General features: G+C 42.6%; 1 protein-coding gene across 1 annotated transcript; it reads left to right on the top strand.

The window, feature by feature from the left end:
• The first annotated feature begins 611 nt into the window (after nucleotides 1-611).
• CSRNP1 (cysteine and serine rich nuclear protein 1) lies at nucleotides 612-20,857 on the top strand. The gene is made up of 5 exons (XM_075922854.2): nucleotides 612-1,036; nucleotides 10,344-10,542; nucleotides 13,287-13,546; nucleotides 14,510-14,806; nucleotides 16,790-20,857. Exons 2-5 carry the CDS (start codon nucleotides 10,368-10,370, stop codon nucleotides 17,798-17,800), a joined length of 1,743 nt encoding a protein of 580 aa, XP_075778969.2. The 5' UTR covers nucleotides 612-1,036; nucleotides 10,344-10,367; the 3' UTR covers nucleotides 17,801-20,857.
• The last annotated feature ends 1,144 nt before the right edge of the window (nucleotides 20,858-22,001 follow it).

The following is a 22,001-nucleotide window of genomic DNA, read 5'->3' on the forward strand; positions in this document are numbered from 1 at the left end:
AAAGGTTAATAAAGATTCCAGTGCATTCTCTGTAAGTAGTGCTGCTTCTCCCACTGCCCTGGGCTAAAGATGCCCTTTCTTTCATGTGCCAGTCCTCTGCTGCTTTCCATCCCCCAAGTGGCTGCCTTTCATAGATATTGCAGTCTATTGTTTGTAAAATACTATATATCAATGTTTGCTTGTGGCACCCAGAGGACTCAGTGGGGTAGATACACAGGTCTCCCTTAACCCATTTCAGCCACATTGGTCTTTGGACCCTTTATTCCAAAGGCAGGCAGGTGCCATTGTCCCCTATGACAGACTGGGAAACTGAGGCACGGAGCCGCCATGAGCTGCCCCGGGTCAAAGGACCGACAGAGAAGGGAACCCAGCATCTGGACATATTCTCCGCAGATGGGTAAACCAAGGCTCTGTTCAGTGCCATGACCTCAAAGGTCACACAATGAATCAGGAAGGGCACCTTAGCTAGAACCCAGGAGTCCTGCGTCTGGCGCCCTGCCCCCCTTCCCCTGATTGGTGTGAGGTGTGCGCCGTGCCCCTCTGAGCACAGGAGCCCTTGCTGTCAGTCGGGGCCTCTCCCAGCCAGACACTGACTCATTCTCTCCCCTTCCCTTGCTCCTTGTAATTTCTCTCCTAGAGGGGAGGCAGGACTCGTTCTGCTCCCGGGCTGCGCCGAGGGAGGGGGGCAGGAAGCGGAGTGTGGGCTGGAGGCAGGCAGGGCTCTCGCCGTCTCTGGCTCCGGCTCCCTTGTCACCGCCTGCGTCAGCGCCCAGGAGTTTTCCACTGACGAAAAAGGGCAGCGCTGCTGAGCCCGGAGGAGGAGGGACGCGCAGAGCCGAGCCAGGCACAGCCAGTCCTTCCGCAGCTCCAGACACAGCAGCAGCCGCTCGTCTAGACGATGCGAGGCTGAGCGGAGGGCTCCCGTCAGTCCTGCGAGCTCCGGAGCCGATCCGCCGGGACTGCTGGCGCCTGCTCGGCTCCGCTGGGTGCCCCTCGGTCTCCATCGCTCGCCGCCCCCGGAGGAACCCAGGCGCAGGTAGGTGCCTTCGGCTGCTGCGCTCTCGGTGCGGCCGGTGCCTGCGCCCGGAGGGGGCTGCTAGGTGGCCAGGCTGGGGGGTCGGGGTGACTTTCGGGAAGGGGAAGGTCTCCGGGGCTCGGGCTGGCTCCCGCGCAGCTGCAGTTCTTGGGGAGAGGAAAGGGGGAGCAGCAGAGGCGCCGGAGCGGGCGGGGTGCACAGCGCGCTAGAGGGGGCGGCGCGGGGAGGGGGCGTAGGAGAGACCCCCGCTCTGTAGGGGACCGGCATCCGGCGGGGGAGGGGGTCAGCATAGGCGCCCGGACTGGAGGGGGCGGCAGCCGGCGAGGGGGCATAGCAGTAGAGACCCCGGGACCGGGGGGGGGGAGCAGCAGAGACCCCCGTAAGGAAGGGGACCCAGTAGCAGAAGCCCGCGGACGGGAGGGGGCGCCGCAGAAGCGTCCGGCCCGGAGGGGGCGGGAGTTAGGGGGCGCAGTAGCAGAAACCCCCGGAGGGAAGGGGGCGCAGTAGCAGAGGCGCCCGGGCAGGAGGGGGCAGAGGAGCCGGGAATGGGCTCAGCGCAGAGATCCCGGGACGGGAGGAGGCGGCAGGCTGGAGACGGGGGGCAGTAGCAGAGACACCCCTTCCCCTGGACTGAAGGGAGCAGGGAGCCGGAGGGCGCAGCAGCGGAGGCGCCTGGACGGGAGGGGGTGGGGAGATGCGGAGGGGGCGCAGTAACAGAGACCCGACGGGAGAGGGCGCAGCTGAGGCGCCCGGACGCGTGGGGGCGGAAGGGGCAGGAGACAGCCTGGAGACTGAGGGGGCGGGCAGGCAGGCAGGCAGGCACCCGGCTTGAGAGCGGATGGGGGCGCCCCAGGGCGCACAGGGAGCTAAGCTGAGTCGCGGGGCTGGACCTGGCCGCCGGGAGGAGGGGGCGTGAAGCAGGCTCCGGCTCAGTGGGGTGCCTGGTGGCGGCTCGGGGGCAGGTTTGCAACCCCCACAGCCGGCAGCGCCTGGGGGCCCGTGGGAGCGCCCCCTGCCCAGTCGGGGCGGGGGGCGCGCTTGGAGAGGGCGCACTTGGCCGGCGTTACCTGCTGCCGGGGGCAGGTGACTTGCTGGGGTAGATTCACAGCCCGGCCCCACACGTGAGTGCCCGAGCGTAATAGGCGCAGGTGTGAGCCCCGGGCAACGCCAGGGCCAGTCACACTCCGCTGGCAAATGTTCCTCCTGCTGCTGAGACCCGTTCACAGTGGGTACATTGAGTCCCCTCCGCGTGTCCCGGAGTGAGACGCGCCAAAACGGTTCAAAAGAAGTTAATTAAGGAGCTCGGGTCCCGCAGGCCGAAGAGATAATGATCTCTGGCTCCATGCTGGGCTATCTGCTGGGAGGGGAATGCACATTCCCTCTGGGCAAATTGACCAGGCAGGAGATTTCTTTTGCTTTTAAGGAATTTGATGCCTGCTTTTCTTCCTGCTTCTGTGGTCCCAGGCGTGCCGGGAAGACACTTTAACATTGTTTTATCCACCGAGGAAACGAAACTTACTCTGCATCAGAGCCCTCCCCAGTGGACATGCAGAGAAGATGATTTTGGATGTAGTGTCCTTTTCTAGTTGTCCAGGAAGTGTCTGAAATAGCTTTAGTAATTTCACTTGGCAGCAGGAGAAAAAATGTATTTTATGACATTCCTTAAGGATTTGTTAATGCTGCTCATGCATCAAAACTGGTTTCATGCCACAAACGTAAATGCAGAAAATAACTTTTTATTTTTGTGTTGATGCTCAGTTTTGTCTTGAGAAAAAGAGCAGAGTACTCTTCCTTTTTAAAGGCTGCAGTTTGCATTTTCTTTCGGTACTGGAAGAAATGTGGGAACTATCGTTGTATCTTCCAAATTTACAAAACTGACAGCATTTTTCCATTGCCACAGCAACACCTACTGGTTTAGAGACAAATTGATCAGCTGCATTGTCTTGCTGGCCAAACATCAGGCAGAGAGGTGCTTTCCCTACTGCGTGTGACTTTTTCTGTGAAAAGTATGCAAATCAACTTCATCTTCCCAAAGCAATTGCTCTAGTCTTAATTTATGAAGTAAGCAATCTGGCATTTCTTTCAGAAAATTATTTTCTTTCAGAAAGTTATTTTCACTGAAATTATTTCTTTCAGAAAGTTATTTTCACTGGGGAAAATAACTGGTAAAGTTTCATAAATGTACATTTTTTCCCCAAATCAGATGGGTTCTTTAGATTGTGTGTCACACACACATTATACAATCTAGTCTTGAAAATAGCTGATATGCATGATAACTTTTCACTATAGTAACGATGTCCTACTAAAACATTAAATTAAAAACATTGGAATCACAAGAAAAAAATTATAGCCATCTACAAATGTAAATGTGTAGTCATTTGTTGCATTGAGCTATCAAGTCATCTAACATTTTACAACTGGAGCTTTTGCTAAGCAAATTTAAGTGAAGCCATCAAGGTCTACTCTATAGGATTGTTTTAGGGTCTAGTGAATGTGTGTTTCATTAGACCATACAGCAGTGCCTGCTGGTAAGTCTTTTAATAATTTATTGCATGAAAAGTGTGCACACTCATAGGAGAAAAGGTAATGTACAGTGTGTACCTACTGGAGGACAAATATGGAAACCTGTTGTGAATTATTCATAAGGGGTAATCAAATAGAGGATTTTCCTAGACAAAGTGCACAGTCTATTTTCATATTTATTATAATAAGATCCCTGTCAAGTAGACCTGGAAGCTTAATTTCTAGCAGCCAAATCAGATAATCTATTGTGTATTTTGCTGGTTTTTATGTCCCTGGTCAGCTGTCAGCAAGAAATAATGGGCCACCTAATTCTTGGTTTTTTTTTAAAAGGGTTAAAGAAAGCACTTCTTTAATTCTTCCTATGAAAAATATTTTGGCATAGGAATAAACTCAATCTATAAACCGATTCATGCTTTTATTCTGCCACACTGACTAGTTCAGTTTTTGCTGTTACATGGTAGGCAGAGTCTATTTTTACCCAGAGTAAGGTTATGAAACCTTAGACCCAGCTGGGTTAAAATGATCTAGTTTGAACTGGAAAGCAAGGCCTGTGTTTCTTGGAATACAGTCAGTGAGGCTGGTTTGGTTACTCCTTGCTTTGCACTCCATACTTGAGCAAGAAACTGGGAGGAGAACTACATTTTTTTCTTGCACTTTTCTTTCTATATGAGGATGGTTCTTTTTGTGGTCGTTTCTGCAAAATGCCTACATCAAACCTGGTGAATATTGTAAGGCTAGTGCATGTAACAGAAGTGCTGTGGAAACCTCTTAATATCCAGAAAATTAAAAGTTTTAAATGACTGGATGCTTAGTGAATCAATATCAATAGAGTACTGGTTATTAAATAATCTGGAAGCTTCAGTGAAAGCACCTCTTTTTAAAATATCTAATATTCAGATGGTTAAATTAAAAAGATCTGCTCTACATCAGGTTTTGTTAATGCTAAAATACCAAGATCAGTCTCACCTGCAGTCAACAGAGGCATGTAAATGAGTGCTATCAAGTCTTACTCCAGACTTGTTCTGTGAGTGTATTCACTGCCCTTCCTGATTAAAATACATGGTGGTTTCTTAAAGCTAATATTTGTTCTTGTCAGACATGCAGATCCACCATATAGCTCTAGGGGTCTGAGCTGGATCTGCAGCTGACTCATCATGGATCAACAGAATTGCTAACTCATTTCCAGTTGCAGGATCTTTATTCTTGTTGAGCTATGAGCCAGAAGGAACCCACTTTGACTCTTAGATGCCAGGTGGTTTGCAGAGCTGTTGTTTTTTTTACTTGTAAAGAGAACAGATTTGATCTTAACGTTATCAGAAAAATAAATATTTCAATCCTTGACATTTTTACAAAGTTGCTTTTCAGAATAGAGCTGCACTTTAATTCACTTTTGCACAAATCTTGAATTCCTTCATGCATTGGCTCTGCAGCCATAAAACCAAACTTTAAAATGTCACTGCAGACTGATGTGGATTCTGATGCTCTTTATAAGCATGGATGTCCAGCCTGGTACTTTTGAATGCTGAACCTGCAGCAAGTGTAAGGCATGTCAGCAGTTAGACTTAGATGATTACCCTACAAACCATTCAGTTGTACAAAGTGAAAATGTAAATAGTTTATATTCTGTAACAAGAGAGCAGCAACTTGCATACCCAAACATAATGTCTTGTGGAGTTAGTTATAAATAGACTACAGGAACACTATTGTTTTTGGTTGCTTTTTCTCTGTTTGACTAAATAAATGCCAAATCTTCTTAAATCTAAATTACTTGAAATATTTACTGTTGACATGTAGTCCAAGAGTAGGATAGTTAAAACATGAATTCCTTGCATTCCAATGTATTAGGGCTTGGCCCTGTGTCTTGCTGAGAGCCAGAAATAGGACTTAGCCATTTCAATTCCTCTTCTCCCACTAGACATTCAACCCCCATCCTCTGCCCCAAGTTTGATGTTCCAAAAGAGAGAGAGGGAGGAATGCACATCTGGGCTAAATATTTTTTAGAAAGTATTCCCAGGATAGTGGGAGCTGCGGTGCTAGTGGAATTCCTGCGGGTTTGATCCATCGCATTATGTACTTGTTCAAAAAGCTGTTTTCAGTAAAATAGATGAGTCAGGAGTCTTAGCCAAGAACAGAATGTCTTTTTTGGCAACCAAAGGGAGATGGGATTATTTTATTTCAGGTTATATAAAAAAGCAGCGGAGGGGGGAACTCCTTGTATATGGTACTTGCAGACTTTGTGAGTGCAAGAAGAGCACTCTTTTAGAAGTTGCTGTGTACAGATTGGTGGCTTAGTCTTAAGTCTGTATTTATGTCCTATATAGGCATTTGAATTGTGGAATACTGCAATTAAAATAGCCTCGTGAGGGATAAATTGGCAGTCAGGTTTTATTGGCTGAGCATTCAATAGCATACCAGACATCAGAGTTTCAACAGTGTCCAGATCACAGGGACAAATTCAACTGTCACAGAAAAGTGGGAAAGTGATTGGCTTTACCTCCAATGTTTATTCTTTAGGATTTTTCTTTTTTGTTGGGTGCAGCTAGACATTGAACCATACATGTATGGTTTGTGAAAAGTTTTTGAAAACTCTACCTAGGAAATGTTCCATCTTAAAATCAAAAACAGAAAAGAGAAAAATGTTCTTGGGTAAGGGGCGGAGCAGTTTCAGTAAAAGCTCTTTTCCCCGTTAATCAAGAATTGTGTTTGCATGATGTCTACTTACGCACTGACTGCAATAAAATATTTGAAATAACTTGGCTGTTGTGGGTTAGCTCAATTCCTTCTTATGAAGAAAAGGGGAAACATTTTTCCTTCTTTCCACTCTTGGGGAAAGTATCTAATGCATTGTGAGCATGTCTATGGTAATCCCAAATTATAACCTATCTTGATCATGTTTTTTTGCACCAGTCCAGCTATCATTAAGATAGTCCTGTTTATTTGTGACATGATTTGCTGGGTCTTTATAAACAGACCAGTGTGTCGCCTTATTCATGAGTTTCTATGTTCACTATTAATTTTCACATTGGTAACAGATGTGTTGTTGTGGTAGCATTGTTGTAGCCTTCATTTTCAGTATTTCTAATGTGCCAGCTTTTTGCCTGCAAGTGAAACCTTTATGGTCTCGGTTCTCTTTAATGCGCAGTAGTAGCTTATCCATACCCCAAAGTGCTAGATATCTCTCTTGAGGCACAAATTAGTGACTAAGCAATCAGAAAGATGGAAGAGAATCCAGAATTTGGAGTCAGAATTTGGCTGTTAGGCCAGGTTGGAAGATGGTGGTTGCTGATTTCAGTACAAGTGGCCTGTGTTCACAAATTTCAAACGTAATACACTTCCAAAGTGATAGTTTACATGGTTTTGAGGGTAAAGGGTTTTGCTGTAAGCCAACCTGACATAGTCTGTGTTTATTTCTCTGTTATTTATCTTTGATTTGTAGTGTGACCTTGGTGGTTCTGCAAGTTTCCCTGTTTGCTGCTTGGCATCTATCAGAGTAGCCATTAGGCTGGCTCCGATAGTACAAGCAAAAAGAGGGTTACTCTCATCCCTGTTTGTTAAAATGTGTGATCTCTTGCAAATGATGTAGCTGAAAGTCAGCATATTGGGGTGGAAGGTGACAGTGACGTAAGAGTGGGGTGCTGATACCTCCCCTTTACATCTGTCCTCCTCCCTCAGCTAAGACTGTTAACAAAGGCGGGGCACGGGGCAGTCAGCAGTCCCCAGTGCGCAGGCTCGAAGCAGATCAACCTGGTGTGCAGGGCCAGCAGGCTCAGAGGCAGCAGCAGAGCCCACTGAAATGCAGGGCGGCAGCTGGGTTCCTTGGCATGAGGCCAGCAGCAGAGTCCATGGCACACAGCGGGGCAGCCAGGACCCTGGGTACTAGGCCGGAAGCCTGAGGATGCAGCAGTTCCACACCGCTAATTCCCACACATACGCTACTTTCCTCCCTGTGCTCTGAAATAGATGGGGGGTGGGGATTAACAAACACTAAAGCAGGAATCATTGGGCATTATCTCAGTCACTCCTAATTTCCAACTATCTAACTGAAACAGACTAGTAAAAACTGAGCTAAATAAAACCTCAGACTTCTGCACAGAACTTGTTTCAAACCCCATACTGAGAAGATGGGCAGCCGGGGTGGGATGGGTGTGTGTGTAAGCAACCCAGTTCACATTCATTTTGAGAAATCGGGGAGAAAGCACACAGCACAGCATGAACTTATACTAACAACTAAGCTTTCTTTTTGGTGACTTGGTCAGTTGGGAGCGCTTGCTGAACAATATAGTATTGGTGAGATAAATGGAAAGCAGCAAAAGGGTTAAGCCAGGTGTCAGGTAGTACATGTGGAGTTACTGATGGAAGATATCCAAGTCCACCACCTCCCCATCTGTTTTGGATTAAGGCCAAAAAACCAACTGTGGCAAAACCACCTGCAATGTTAGTTCTGTCTCCTTGTCATGTTAGAGCTGTCAACAAGGGGTATAAAAAGAGCCTGGGGAAACAGTTACTTTTTTAATAAAAAATACTGTTTAAAAATGATCTTTATTAAACCCAACTTCAGATTAGAAAGTTCTAGGGCCTTGAAGCCCCAACACTGCCATGCTGCAGTAAATGATTAACTTTCTTATAACCAAAGGGCTATTACAGCCAGCAGTTTTTAACCTTTTAGAGACTATTGTCTAATGGAAAGCTGTTTGTCAACATAATTAATTAGCACTTGTACAGAACTTTGAAGATATAAGGAGCTGTATAAACAGGCTAAGTAGTATTATGCAGTGCTATTGAAATGTTAAAATCCCATCCTTAGAAGGTTTTGAAATATGCATTTTTGAATGGCACTTGGCGGAGCTTTTAAAGAAGAATTAACATATGTAGACATGTTAGACATGCAAAGGAGAGAGGTGGTAATACAATTATGGTCACAAAGAACACATTTGTGCTAAAAGCAAAGTCTAACCTTGATGTACTGGGGGAGGGAGAAAGAGTCATTCTGGCTGTCAAGCATAACACTGGACTTTGTAGGATTTCAAGCCTGTTTCTAATAAGTATCTGAGACATCCTTGCTTTCTGATTTAGTGTCGCATTGAAGGATACCTTTGTATTTTTTTTAGAATTAAATGGACCAATCCTGTGAGATCCGTGAATTCTGTACAGTTCAAGAAATTCCATATAACTTGGTAATAAACAGCATGATAACTGTTAGTAGCCAGAGCCATGCTTCATTTACTGAATGTTTTCTAATGGTTCTTAATATGTGACTTTTTATATTGTAATTGTAGACTTTTTTTGTAAGGCATATGGCTAAGAGAAGGGAGCAGCACTCTTCTGCTTGTTTTATTTCCCATGTCAGTTGTGTTTGGCTGTGTGGACTTTGGATCAAGTTCTATTCGTAGCATTTAGCGACACTTTCTGATAATAGCCTCTTAGTTTCTTAGATGGCTAAAATTGCTTACTAAGAAGCAGCACTACTTGTATCATGCAAGTGACTGAAGCCACTGCATCATCCCTCCCTCCCTAAGAGAGTGGGTGATTCTCATAAATTGCATCTACTCCCCTGCCAAAGGATGTTTCTGAACTCTAGTTGTAGGGTCAGTCGTCATTTCTAGTCTCACATGTTTGTTGCTGATAAATATACAAGTGCACTGGTTTGAATCCTAGTGAGTCATTCTTCCAGTAATAATCTTGTCGTGGTGTCTGGTTATGTGCTCACCCACTTCAAACCTAAATAGACCAGTGATGTTTTCTATAAAAATAGAGGGATTATCTAGGGTTTTGTAGGTCATTGGTCCAAACAGAATTCTCCCTATGAGTGCTCTGACCCTATGGACTCTAAGCTGTAGAGTAAATGCTGTGATTCAGTTGGCATATTATATGCAAAGTATAGTGTCTTTTTGCTGCAGGAAATTCTTATTCCAAAGATGCTAAAGGATTAAACGTGAAGTTATTTGGTGGCTTGAATGTTGGAAAAAGAAATGAACAGCATTTAGAAATCTAGACAAGTGCAGAACTACTTTGTTTTTAATTAGCTCTATTGCTTTTAATTGGTACTGTGTCTGATATATAACACAAAATAAAACCCTGGTTTAGTGAACAGTGGGGCTGAATCGAAAGAAATGGAGAGGAAGGGTTGTTTCTTGCATTTGATATATTTGTATTTCAGTGCTTCATTTAATAAGTCCCCAGGGGACTGAAGCAAGTAAATCATGCCGGCTGATTGTTCTCAACAAACTGGCTTCTTTTTGTAATTAGCAAGAAACAAGCTGTAACTGCATAGTAAGTGATTTAGGCAATGAGTTAACATAAAAGATTAGTATGCAGAATGTAATACTTATTGTTTATTAACATTTCGGTTGATGGAATGACTGTGTGGAAGATCTGTTGTCCTTTCGTGTGTGTGCAGTAAGTAACCTGCTACTTTGTACAGTCTTAATATGGGTGGAAAGAAATTCAGTTAAGTTACCAGGAATAAGGTTTGAAGTTACAGTGAATTAGGTAAAAAATGTGAACCACAGAAAGTAGGAGAGATTTGGGGATGTTTGAAAACAATAGCAGTTTAAGCAGTAACCAGTTATATTATGGTAGAAATTAGGGAGCAGCTTTCATGGATGGGAATGAGTTGATGTAGGAACTGAAACCGTGAGGTGAACAGGCACAGAAGCTGCTGAAATTCCAATGAAGCCCTCAAAATAAAGCTTAAGTGGTTCTCGGCAGGATCAAATTTCACCCCAGTGAAGAACATCTATTGTCACCCATGTTTTATTTTTCCTCTCTCTCTCTTATTTTTCAGTTATATGAAAAATACCGAATAAACATGAGCGGGGTATTGAAAAGAAAGTATGATGAATTGGAGGATGATGCCACCTACTGTTCCTCTTCCTCCTGCTCCCCTTTCTCCTCTTCTTCGGCCTCATCAGGCTGGGAATCGGAGGAGGAAAACTCCCGAGGAGACAGCAAGCCCAGTACTGCCTTAACCTCCAGTTTCACTCGTAAGTATCCCATGACAATCTACATTGTTATGTCTAGATGGTGGGCCTGTTATCTTATGGAGCCTACATACATCCAAAGACTCTGCAAACAGACTTTTAAATCATGGTAATGACACTGTGGATGGTTATTACAGTCGCTCCCAGGATCTTAGCAGACGCTGATTTATTCATTGGAAACTATGGAATGAGTCTATGAAGTCTAGTGCATATAATTTTATAAATATAAATATTTACTTAGCCTATATTTTAAGGATAGTTTTCTTCAGCTGTTTTCTCCGCTAATTTGTAACAAATTTATAACTTTACATAGATGCCATAATATGTGGAGAAAGTAGCCTGATAAGTACCTAAATCTAACTTCAGGTATCTAAATGGTCAACTAGGGGGCATAAATGTTAGTTATAGGTGCCCATTTAAAAAAAGAGTAGATAGAAATGATTAACCAGTAACTTAATTAGTTAATATAAACCATTTCAGAACTGTTTCATAAGCAAACCAGATAACTTGCCAAATAAGGTGATACATTTGACATTGACACCATTGCTGGAACAGATAAATGCTAATTTGTTTTCCAAGTAGCTACTACCAATTTGGGTTCATCTGGAAAACACATAGGAACTTCCCTCACTTGTCATCCAAAAATTTCAGTGCATACATTGTTCAGCTAAGGGAAATAGCTTTACCAAATAAATTATACTCGAGCACCGAAAGTATCTTGCAGTTAAGGTCCACTTAGCAGACATATACAAACATGCACTGGTCTGAAAAGGCATTAGAAGTCTTTTAATAATAAAGAACTTCATTCTTTTTTGTCTTCTGGGTTTTGTGAAATAACAATGAACTTTCTGTACACTCTCGCTCAGTTGAAAAGTGTCAGGAAAGAGAGAACCATTTTTGCGGGGAGCAAGATAAAATATACTCATTTTTTTGCAGGCAGGGTGTTCTGGTAAAGCAGTGTTAAATGCTGAAGCCAAGACTACAGAAAAATGCTGTGCCCAGTGGAAAGATGTCATTAAAATGATGACAGTGACTCCTGTGAGATCTCGAAAGCTTTGCTGATTGATTAAATCAAAGCTGCTAACATAGCTGCGCCAATACTCTTTAGACTCAACTAAGTAATGGTTGATGGTAAATGAAGCTTACTTTTAAAAGTGGACATGACTAAATCCAGTACAGCATTTCTCTTAAGTTTCAGGGGCAGCTGATGCTACCCCAGCTTTGGAAACATCCTTTTGTGTTTGCAGCTGGTGACTGCAATTCACTGTCCACAGTAGTTCTGGTAAGGAGAGGAAGGACATGGTTCAGGCTCAGCTTTGGAATCCAGAGATGTGAGCTCATGTCTCTGGATTTTTCGGAGCCTCAGTTTCTCATCTGTAAAATGTGGATGATCATTCTTCTCTTTCATGTAGTTAGATTCTAAGCTCGTGCAGGATATTTATTACCTTACTCAGTGTGCATACATAGTAAGATTCAATAAACAACTGATTTAAGCTAGACCAGTGTGAACAAAGCTACACCAGTCTGTGTGCACTAGGGAATTGCACGATATAGCTAGACTGATGTAGAATAAATTCAGTTAAACAGGCGCAACTTTTCATGGACAGGCAAGGCAAGTTTTTAAACTGCTGTTTTAGCTAAGAGGGTAAGATGGGACTGGAGGCCATTGTCATTGGGAAGATATGTCCTCCCAATAACTGGAGTCTTCCCATTTGCCATGTGAGGTCTGTTTAAATAGTTGTCCATGGTTTGAGCTCTCAGATTTGATTACCTTTATGCTGACTCAGATTTCATCCATTTTCTGTGAGAATTAGCAGAGATTGTGGGCAAACAAGCTAAGCTTGTCTTTTGCTGCCTCTTCTCCCTAATATGTTCATGTTGCAGGAAAAATAGTTCCTTAAACCAATATTGCCACAATTTTGCATTCCATAACAGAGTGATTCTGGAATTACTACTGTAGGCTAGAAAATCCAATCTGTTACATTTATATTCACATGAGACAATGTAGAGTTAAGTATCTTTGGAGAGATTACATTTTAAACTTTCTAAATACATAAAGCATGGCATAGCTGTTTAAGATAAACTACTGTGTTGTATTAACAATGTTTATATTGGGATCACCTGTATAAAGATTAACATCTTTGCAGCTGTTCTCAAATTAGTCTCCTGAGAATAAACTGCAGATTCATAGTTCCTCCCAGTGGATGTTAAAGGAAGTGCCATAAAAGCAGCTGTTGATAATCTTGTGCTCTCCCATATTAGCTGAAGCAACCAACCCATTTGGGGGTCAGCAAAATAGAAACTGAAGAGCAAACACAAGGTTCCGTAAAAGCCATGATGCTAACAACATACAGAGAAGACACTGAGGTGTTTAAAATCTCTCTCACACACACTCATGCACACTCTCACACACTGTTTTGTGAATAATAAGTAACTGTTAAATGTCCGTGAGGAAATCAGTGTGAAGAAGAGAAAAACAATTGTTTCTTAGAAAGCATATTCAGTCATCCTTGCTTGCAGAAATATTATTGGCTGCAGTTTCTTGCACCAGCGTCACATGCCTTGAAATGAGTTTTACTGCACTTCAGAGCCTGTCTACTGATACGCTGACCTAATGCTAACTTGTTGATTTATGTAGACTCCCTGGAAGTCTTGTACTCTTTTTGCAGCTATTCACATTAATGTGCATCTGTTAGCTGGAGAGCCATGTTGACCTCGTGTCTTTTTTTCATTTCTGCCTTTTCTAGCCACATCCATCCTGAAGAAAACCAAGCGGCTAAAGAAGAACAATGTGGAGTTCGATCAGGTCACTGTGTTTTACTTTCCACGCTGCCAAGGGTTCACCAGTGTGCCCAGCCGTGGCGGTTGCACCCTGGGAATGATGAGCAAGCACAGTGTGTGCAGGCAATTCACACTGGCAGAATTTTCAAAGGAACAGGAGAATGTCCGGCGGGAGAAACTCAAAGAGCGGTTAAAAGAGGAGAAATTGGAGGCATTGAAATGGAAAGTGAGTGATAACACGGGATTGTTTATCATTCACTGATACAAGTCTTTATGAGTAGCTTTTGGCCAATTTACCATTAGGGGCCCCTCAGAGGTCTAAGTATCCGTTTGGACATACCCAGATCCCTAGAAGCCAGTGTTCAGGTGGAGCACTCCTTCCTCCAGAGGCAAAGAAACTGAATTCCATGAATTTAATAACTTACCAAGTCTTTAGAGGAGACTTTATCCTTGTGTGCTCAGTGGCCGCCTCACATCTTTCTTGAGAAGAATAAAGGTTTGCCCTGATGTCCTTGCTCAAAATGTTCCTCTTCCCGCTTGAGCAGTTTACTAGTGTCTTACCTCACCACCTAAAAGTCTGCTGCATTTGCAGCTACGTCTACACTGCACCTTTCTTGCACAAAAGCCTATGCAAATGAAGTGCAGATTAGCATATTGCCGCACTTCATTTGCATAATAAATTGGGGGCTGTTTTAGCCTCACTTTTTCAGGAAGAATGGCTCTTGTGCAAGGGGGGGGTTTGCGCAAAAAGGGAGCCATCTACACAGCTCCTTTTTGTGCAAAAGCTTCTTACGAAAAAAACTGCCCCTCATTAATTATGCAAATGAAGAGCGGCAATATGCTAATCCACACTTCATTTGCATAGGCTTTTGCGCAAGAGAGGTGCAGTGTAGACTTAGAAGCAGAACTAGACCTGTCCCTTCCCTTTAATTTCTGCCCTTCTGCGTCTTAATGGCCACAAGTTTTAGGCCCCTTTACACTGGTTCTTCCTCACAGCCATTTCTTCACCCCTTCCCCAGGCACTTGGCAGATACCCATTTGGGAAAGGCCAAGGTGCAGTAATAGCGGGTGGGGGGGTATTTGTTATCATGGCTCAGTTCTAAGTGTATGTTTTCCGGTATAGCTGCCTGTTGGTTTCTGTAGCGTATGCGGCACACTGACTTTGTCTTCGTCTATTCTTTGGGTGCAGCTGACTGTGAACAGCACAGCAGAGTCTGAGGAGGCCAACCAGCTCACTACTGAGGACATATCCGACGATGATGTGGATGTGAGCAATGTGGAATTGGAGGACGGCTTCTTCCTCCAGCCTTACCCTGCCAAAAAGAGACGCGCTCTCCTCAAAGCCTTGGGAGTGAAGAAGATCGACAGAGAGGAGAAACGGGAGCTGCACAACATCCGCCTGTCCCGCGAAGACTGCGGCTGTGACTGCCAGGAGTTCTGCGATCCAGAGACCTGCAGCTGTAGCTTAGCAGGCATTAAATGTCAGGTACGTGCCGCTCGCTCTGCTGTCCGAGCTGCATGTTGTGCATTGCATCCATTAGGGATGTATGAGTGAGGCTAGAGCTCAGACCAGGATGAAACTTAATATCAGAAAGATCCTTGCACAGATTGGAACTATGTTCACAGCCACGTCTGCAGGCTTGACACAAGCCGAAAGAAAAGGCAGATGGGGAAAGTTAGCTAGTTCTAAGCAAGCCCCAGTATATAAATGAGGTTCCCTTGCTAGCAAGCCAGATTGTAAAATGCTCGAATTCTAACTTGCATTTAAAAAATGTGTCCTGTCAAAGAGACGCTGCTGAGCTCTGGCCACCTGCCTTTAAAATGGCATATGTGTACATATTTTTGTTGCCTGTATGTCAGAACAGTGAAAATTAGCCCCTTCTTACTCCTCTCAAGATCCTACAGTAAATGAGAGTTGCAGTAGAGATAAAGTTCGACGATTTCTGCTGGACAGGTCCACACCATGGAATGCCTAATGGGTGCTGCATTTTTTATTTTTTGCAGTCATGTGCACACCCCAATGTCCTTATGCATGTTTTCACAAATCCACCCTGTGTGAGAAGCTGGTCTCCCACACTTAAAGCAGGACTGATGCATATTTAACGATCTATTGGGTTACCAGAACTGAACTAGCAGGTGGAGCACAGGGCTGCATCGGAGGCACATACCAACAATGCTTTTAGGTCACACGTTAGGGCTTGATTTGGATTTCCTGGCTTTTCTTAGTTTATAGCCCAGTTCTGAAGAGGGATCAAAGGGGGCTGATAGTCTGCAGCATATGATGTAGTAGGAAGCTTCTCACAATCTTCAGAATCTTCCTCTATTTTAAAGCACCCCCCCAAGAGAGGAGGTAAAATCAGATTGAGTTGGCCTGTATCACCATTTTGACGTCATTCCATTTAGGAATTTGTGTTCAGTTTTTCCTTGTTGGTGCTTGCCCATTAACATATATTTTGCAAGATGTATTCCATGGCTGTGGGGATGGATGTACGTGGAGTGTGTGCAGCCTAATTTACAGCACATTTTACACATTCCTTTGAGGGATGTTAAATTTCGATTAATCAGATTAGTCGATGGGGATGGGGGGAGGTTCTCGCTATCCCCGCTGCTGTGCCCACAGATCTTACTACATTTAAAAGGCAGAGGCGTAGCAGTCAGGATCCGGTGTGAGTGGGAACTGTTTCAGTCTCCACTCAAACAGTTTCCTCCATTGCACCTCTGCCTCTCCCCTCTCCCTCCCCCCCCTTCTCCCGCCACCGCATACATGGTGCTAGGGAGAACCAGCTTTTAAACCAGCTCTCCCCAGCACTGGCTCCTGCTCCCCCGCTTGCTGCCTCTGGTACAGAGGCAGCAAGGTGGGGTGGAAGCAGCTAGTTGAGTAATGACTCGACTACCCAATAAGCCTAGACTTATTGGGTAGTCGACAAGTTGCTCACATCCCTAATCCCTCTCTAGTGGTTGGTCCTCTGAGGATGAATTTACCAAGGTGACAGTTATGGCAGTTAATGCTTTAGTGCAAATGGTAGAAGCTCTGCTTAATACCAGTGGGGTCTTTAGATCAGTCCCAAGTGACTACCATGATAGCGCATGTTATGTGTGCATATGATAGTCAGTACATAGCTCTTTATATTATTTGTTCAACATCTTCCACTCACACTTCCTTTGAAAAGGAATATGCTTTACCCATTAGACCTTTTCATCTCCACCATCCTTCTTCTAAAGAGTATTTGGTTTTTTTTTTACCTGCTAGCTGGTGTGCTGTGGTGTGAAGATGCGTTCTCAGCATCATTGAATAGAGGCAGTTTCTACTATATAGATCTTACCATACTGTAGTTTTGCATTTTCCTCACAACTTGGAGTCACTTTTCTTTCACCTTATCCTGGGGTTTATGGGCTCTGTGCCTAAAAGCAGCTAGGCATCAGTAGAGTCTCAGACATCTAACATTGTGTCTTCTTTGCTCCATGGCAGATGGATCACACTTCGTTCCCTTGTGGCTGCACTAAAGATGGCTGTGGAAACACGGAAGGGAGAATAGAATTCAACCAGGCTAGAGTGCAAACTCACTTCATCCACACCATCATGAAATTGGAACTGGAAAAGAACCAGCAGAGCAGTGATAGGAATGTAGAACCCGAATCGTCGTTCCGGGACAGACTCCATCAATTTGGGTGTTCATCCGGGAAAAATGTGTTTGAGGAAAGAGCTGTCCCACTGACTCCAGCATTTCAGTTCAACATGGATCTAGAGACTGTGGGGGAGAACAGCTGTAGCAGTGATATGACAGACTCTTCAATTTCATCCATTCAGAGCGAGGATTCGGAAGAACAGTACGAGAATGTCCCGTCAGACAAGTCTCAGTCTGACATTGATGATGATGGCCTGGCAAGAATACTCCATTTTAACGACTCTGACATCGAAGACAACAGTAATAATTGCCAAGATAACTTGAGCTGTTTCCATCCTGCTGACTTCTTTAGTGCAAACATTGAAGACCAGTGTGGTACAGTGGCTGAAAAATTCAGCACTGTAAACTACTCCGGCCATTTGTCCAACATCTCTGAATGCCTAGATGAAAATGCCAATCAGGACGCTGGTTGTTTTCTAGATGAAACTGCTGATTCGCACTGTGAGGGGCTTTCTTGTTGCATGTCATCTTCAACAGAGCAGTGCTCAAAGAGCTACACAGATCTCAGCCTTTCCTCTGACTCTTTGGATCTTTTTCAGTCATTTTCCGATTATAATTTGGGACCTCTTTATAACTCCCTAAAGGAATATGAGAACCTGGATAATTTTTCAGCATTACAGTTTCAGTTGCCTAATTTTCCTGGCTTTCCCCAGGCGGGAGACCAGAGCACCTGTTTCCTGGAGTCTCTAATCGGCTTGTCTGAATCTGTCCCAGAAACCCCCGTCCCTTTCACAGACAATCAGCTTTTAGAAGATGCTATTAAGTCATCACTAATGGAAACAGTGAAAGTTTAAAAAAAAAAAGAAAAGGAAAACTGAAAACTGAAGTACTGAGCAAGCTTTCACTGAAGGAGAAAATACTACAAAAAGCTTTCTAAGCAGACAAATTATTTTTGGTCTTTATAGGACATGGACACTTTGAAATACTGCAGCTACAATCAGTTCCTTTGCTGTTTGTGGAAAATTTATAAGCTTTCATAATGTGGAAAAAATAGAAGACTTTCAAGTACGAATTTACCTGTGTTTTGTACAAAAAGACCTATTAAGAAATACTCCTTGTTAACATTGCCAGTCATACTCAACAGCCCCTTCTAGAAACTATTCCATGTTGCAGACACTTTTTAAAACATCTTTTGAATCCATATTTATTGTGAAAAATGATTTGCATAAGAGTGAGCCTGACATGCTCTTATGTTTAAATCTGAAGAGGTTTACAGAAAAAATCCATACACTATATCTATAATCATTTTTCATCTATTTATTGCAAATTCCAGAATTTAAATAGCCACCGAAGCTTGAACTATCACGAAATCTTATTTAAATTGGTAATACCTCAGATGTATTATGTGTACAATCATATTTTTTACATAATATATCTGTATTTATTTATTTTTTACCTTTTAGTACATTAATAGCACTGTGGTTTATTAATGACCTGGAAGTGCAATAAAGTCTTTAGAAGCACAGACCCTAAAGACGACAACACTGTTTTTTTTAAAAGAGACGGAAAGGTGTTAACTTTACAGATTGTCAGACCTTTTCTGTCTTTGTATAACATTTGTAAAAGAACCTAAGCCAGGTGAAGTTTGTGAGAGGGGGTTGGGTTTTTTTCATAATTAAAAACATCCTTATGGTAGCTAAAAATCCTTTCATGGACGGGATTATACAATGGTATGCGTTATCCATAATTCTGCTATGGAAAACAACCTCCCTAAACTATTCAAGAAATAATACGAACTAACTATATTTAAAAGAAAACTTTTTTTCATAAATTATTTTATAATTTTATTGAATTTCCTAAGGATTTGGCCATAAGATCTTTGGTGATCTATTATGGTGCCTGAATATGCAGAGGAACCATTAGCCGCCACAGATGTAGTGAGGGAGACCTTTCCAGCCTGTAGAACTTGATGAGAGCAAAGCAAATTAGAGCAACATTGCTCATGCTCTTGATTTAAGTGCTCCTTAGTACACTGAAGTGTCAAGAGTCTAACCAATTGTGAAACATACTGGGCCAGACTATTTATATGTGTTTTATAGATACATTGATACAAGTAAAATTAGATGAAAATGAAGGTGTTGGATTATTTATTGCTTTTATATATTTTAAAAAAACCTAAAATAAAAAAGTAAAGCTGAATAATTTGGAGCATCTTTTTAAAAAAAATAAATAAATCTAACGATCATTTTAAAGGGTATTAAAGTCCTTCTTAGGTATATGTGTTTAAATCAGTCTGAAAATAGGTCACTGGCCATTAAATATAATTGGACATAATCTGTATTTTAGTAGTACACTAAGTGCCTATGCCAGCAGTACTAATGTATGTTGGTCTAATTTGTATATCCCAATATCATGGTATAAATCTACCAGCTTTAGAAGTAAGTTTAAAAGATTAAATTCTTCTATGTGATGCAGTCATACCTGTACTTGAGCAATAGCCAAATGAGGCTAGGGAATACATTTTTCTTTTTAAAGCCTGGTGTACATAAAATGAGATGTCCAGCTCAAGCTATTTTAAACAAAAGTTGTGTACGTAGCAACACCATATTCTGAATGTAACCCCACAGCATCTGCCTTGCCAAACAGGCTAGCATATGCAGACTCCCATGCAAGAAGAGATGGCATCCGTTTGACTGATTTTAGGCTACACTAAAAACCCATATGAATAGTTAGGCAAAACGCTTCCATTGGCTGAACCGTAAATAGAGCAGACTATGGAAATCACCATGGTTTTTACCTTCTAGTTCATAAATGATTATTTGACATTCTAATATGCATGACAAAGTTGTTCACAACTACCAGCCATTAGGAAATTCTCACACCGGAAGAACTATTTTGCTGATTGTAGATTTTTCTCTTGTACTGAGCTGGCCATGATTATAACAAATTGTACTGTGACCCTTTGCAGCTGTGACTAAACAGCTGGATTTCAGTAAAGTTGCAGGTTGCGTTGCTCGGGAGTCCATTGGTGCTGTCTGATTTAACTTCCTCAGACTCCACTTGCCTCTCTAGGACACCCTGCATCTCACCCCTGGAGTCCCAGCTATCCTGACTGAGCCCCGGAATTCCTTCCACACTGGAACCCTTACTAAGGACCCTGCACTGTGCTGTGCAGAGCAATGGTACACTTGCATACAAGTCTTACCTAGCAAGTATTGCTGGATAGGACTTGGCTGCCATGCAGTAGAGCCATTGTTGGTGAACTATTGGCAGATAGAGATTTCAATCATTTTTCTTTGTTCTGAAAAAACCACCCAGCTATCTAATTGGTGGTAGTTTCTATTCAGATGGCATCAAAAATACTGACAAAAAGTGTCTGATACCATTCTGTATTTATTGGCACTAATGCAAGATTATGTTTCAGAACATTCCTAGGTTTCTCTGCATATATATCATTTTAAAAGTGAATGATGGGGATAAAGATTCCTGCCTTCATGGGTTTTTTTTCTATAATTTATTCATTTTATTTGTGTTGGTGCCAAAAAAATCATTTTTTTCTTTTTTCAGGGCACTGAACTGTAAATATATATATTTTTCCCTCTCCGTATCTGTGTAAAAAGTTGCCTGTTAAACAGTTTAAAAACTGGGTATTTATTGACACAATCTGTAATTAGATAATGTATTGATTGAAACGCTTTGGTTTCAGCATAGCTTTATTTTAGCTTTCTTTGTGTATATATTGTGATTATGTTGCTTAAAGGTACAAGTAAAAAAAAAAAAAGCTTTATTTTTACCTTATCCATTTTCATTTGTTAAAAAAGCGCATTCGTCTACAGCTGCTGTCTGTCATTTCATCAAAGCAATATGAAGAAATTTCCATTTACACTCTCAATAAAACAATTTTGTTTGAATATGGTAGTGCCTTTGTTTTGTTTTCTTTCTTGGCTCTTTCAATACAAGTGTGTGCTGAAGTGAGTTAGCTCACAAACGTTTTAATGAGAATGAGTTAAAACTACCAAGCTGCAATACCTGGACTTTCAGTATCTCTGACCTTTCATAAAACATAAAAAACAACAAATGGTCTGGTAACACTTTATAGACTAACAAAACATGTAGCACTTCGTTAGTCTATAAAGTGCTACCAGACCATTTGTTGTTTTTTAAGTTTATCCTGTGCAGACTAACTTGGATACCCCCTGAACTTTCTGAAAACAGTCCAAAATTAGATAAAACTTTGCCAATAATGGCAGGTCCTTTTGATGAGTGTATAAATACTAACTAGCCTTCTTCACACTCTTGTGTTAATAAGGGTACACTGCCACAGGGGCTGTGTCCAGACTCGGGGTTTTTTTCGGGAAAAGTAGCCTTTTTCCGAAAAAACTTCCCCTGCGTCCAGACTCAAGCCGCGTTCTTTCGAAATTAAATCGAAAGAACGCGGCTTTTCTTTCGATGGCGATAAACCTCATTTCACGAGGAAGAACGCCTTCTTTCGAAAGTTCCTCTTTCGAAAGAAGGCGTTCTTCAATGTAAATAGGGCTTCTTCGAAAGAGAGCATCCAGACTCACTGGATGCTTTCTTTCGAAAAAGCAAGCCGCTTTTTCGAAAGTTCAACGTGCAGTCTAGACGCTCTCTTTCAAAAGAGGCTCTTTCGAAAGTATCTTTCGAAAGAGCCTCTTTCGAAAGAGGCTTGCAGTCTAGACATAGCCTAGGGGAAAACATTCTTAACTGACGTTCACAAATATGGTAACAAAGTAAAATCCTAGTGGAGACCAGGCAGTTTGTAGTTTTAACAGGAAATATGTCGATGTTAAAGACTGTGGGAGAGCCTGGACTTGCTAGCACATGTTAAAATTAAACTATCTTGCCTTAAGCTGGTGTTCGTTACTACCATGTTAAATGGTGTTAGTTACCACTACTACCATAAGAACTCACCTTGTTTTTCCTAGTGAAAACAAAGTCTATGGGTAGAGTTTTTACCTCACACTAATTGATTGTATTAATTGAGCTAATTGCATTTATGAAGGCAACTCTAGAAACTCTCCAAACGTTTGGTCC

This window comes from Pelodiscus sinensis, chromosome 2 (assembly GCF_052426305.1).
Source record: "Pelodiscus sinensis isolate ZL-2025 chromosome 2, ASM5242630v1, whole genome shotgun sequence".
Classification (NCBI taxonomy): Eukaryota; Metazoa; Chordata; order Testudines; family Trionychidae; genus Pelodiscus; species Pelodiscus sinensis.

Bases quoted from the DNA above. Each gene is read 5' to 3' on its own strand.
- CSRNP1 (XM_075922854.2), top strand. From the start codon at position 10,368: ATGAGCGGGGTATTGAAAAGAAAGTATGATGAATTGGAGGATGATGCC. The intron at 13,547-14,509 runs GTGAGTGATAAC...CTTTGGGTGCAG, and splicing joins TGGAGGCATTGAAATGGAAA to CTGACTGTGAACAGCACAGC. The intron at 14,807-16,789 runs GTACGTGCCGCT...GCTCCATGGCAG, and splicing joins TAGCAGGCATTAAATGTCAG to ATGGATCACACTTCGTTCCC.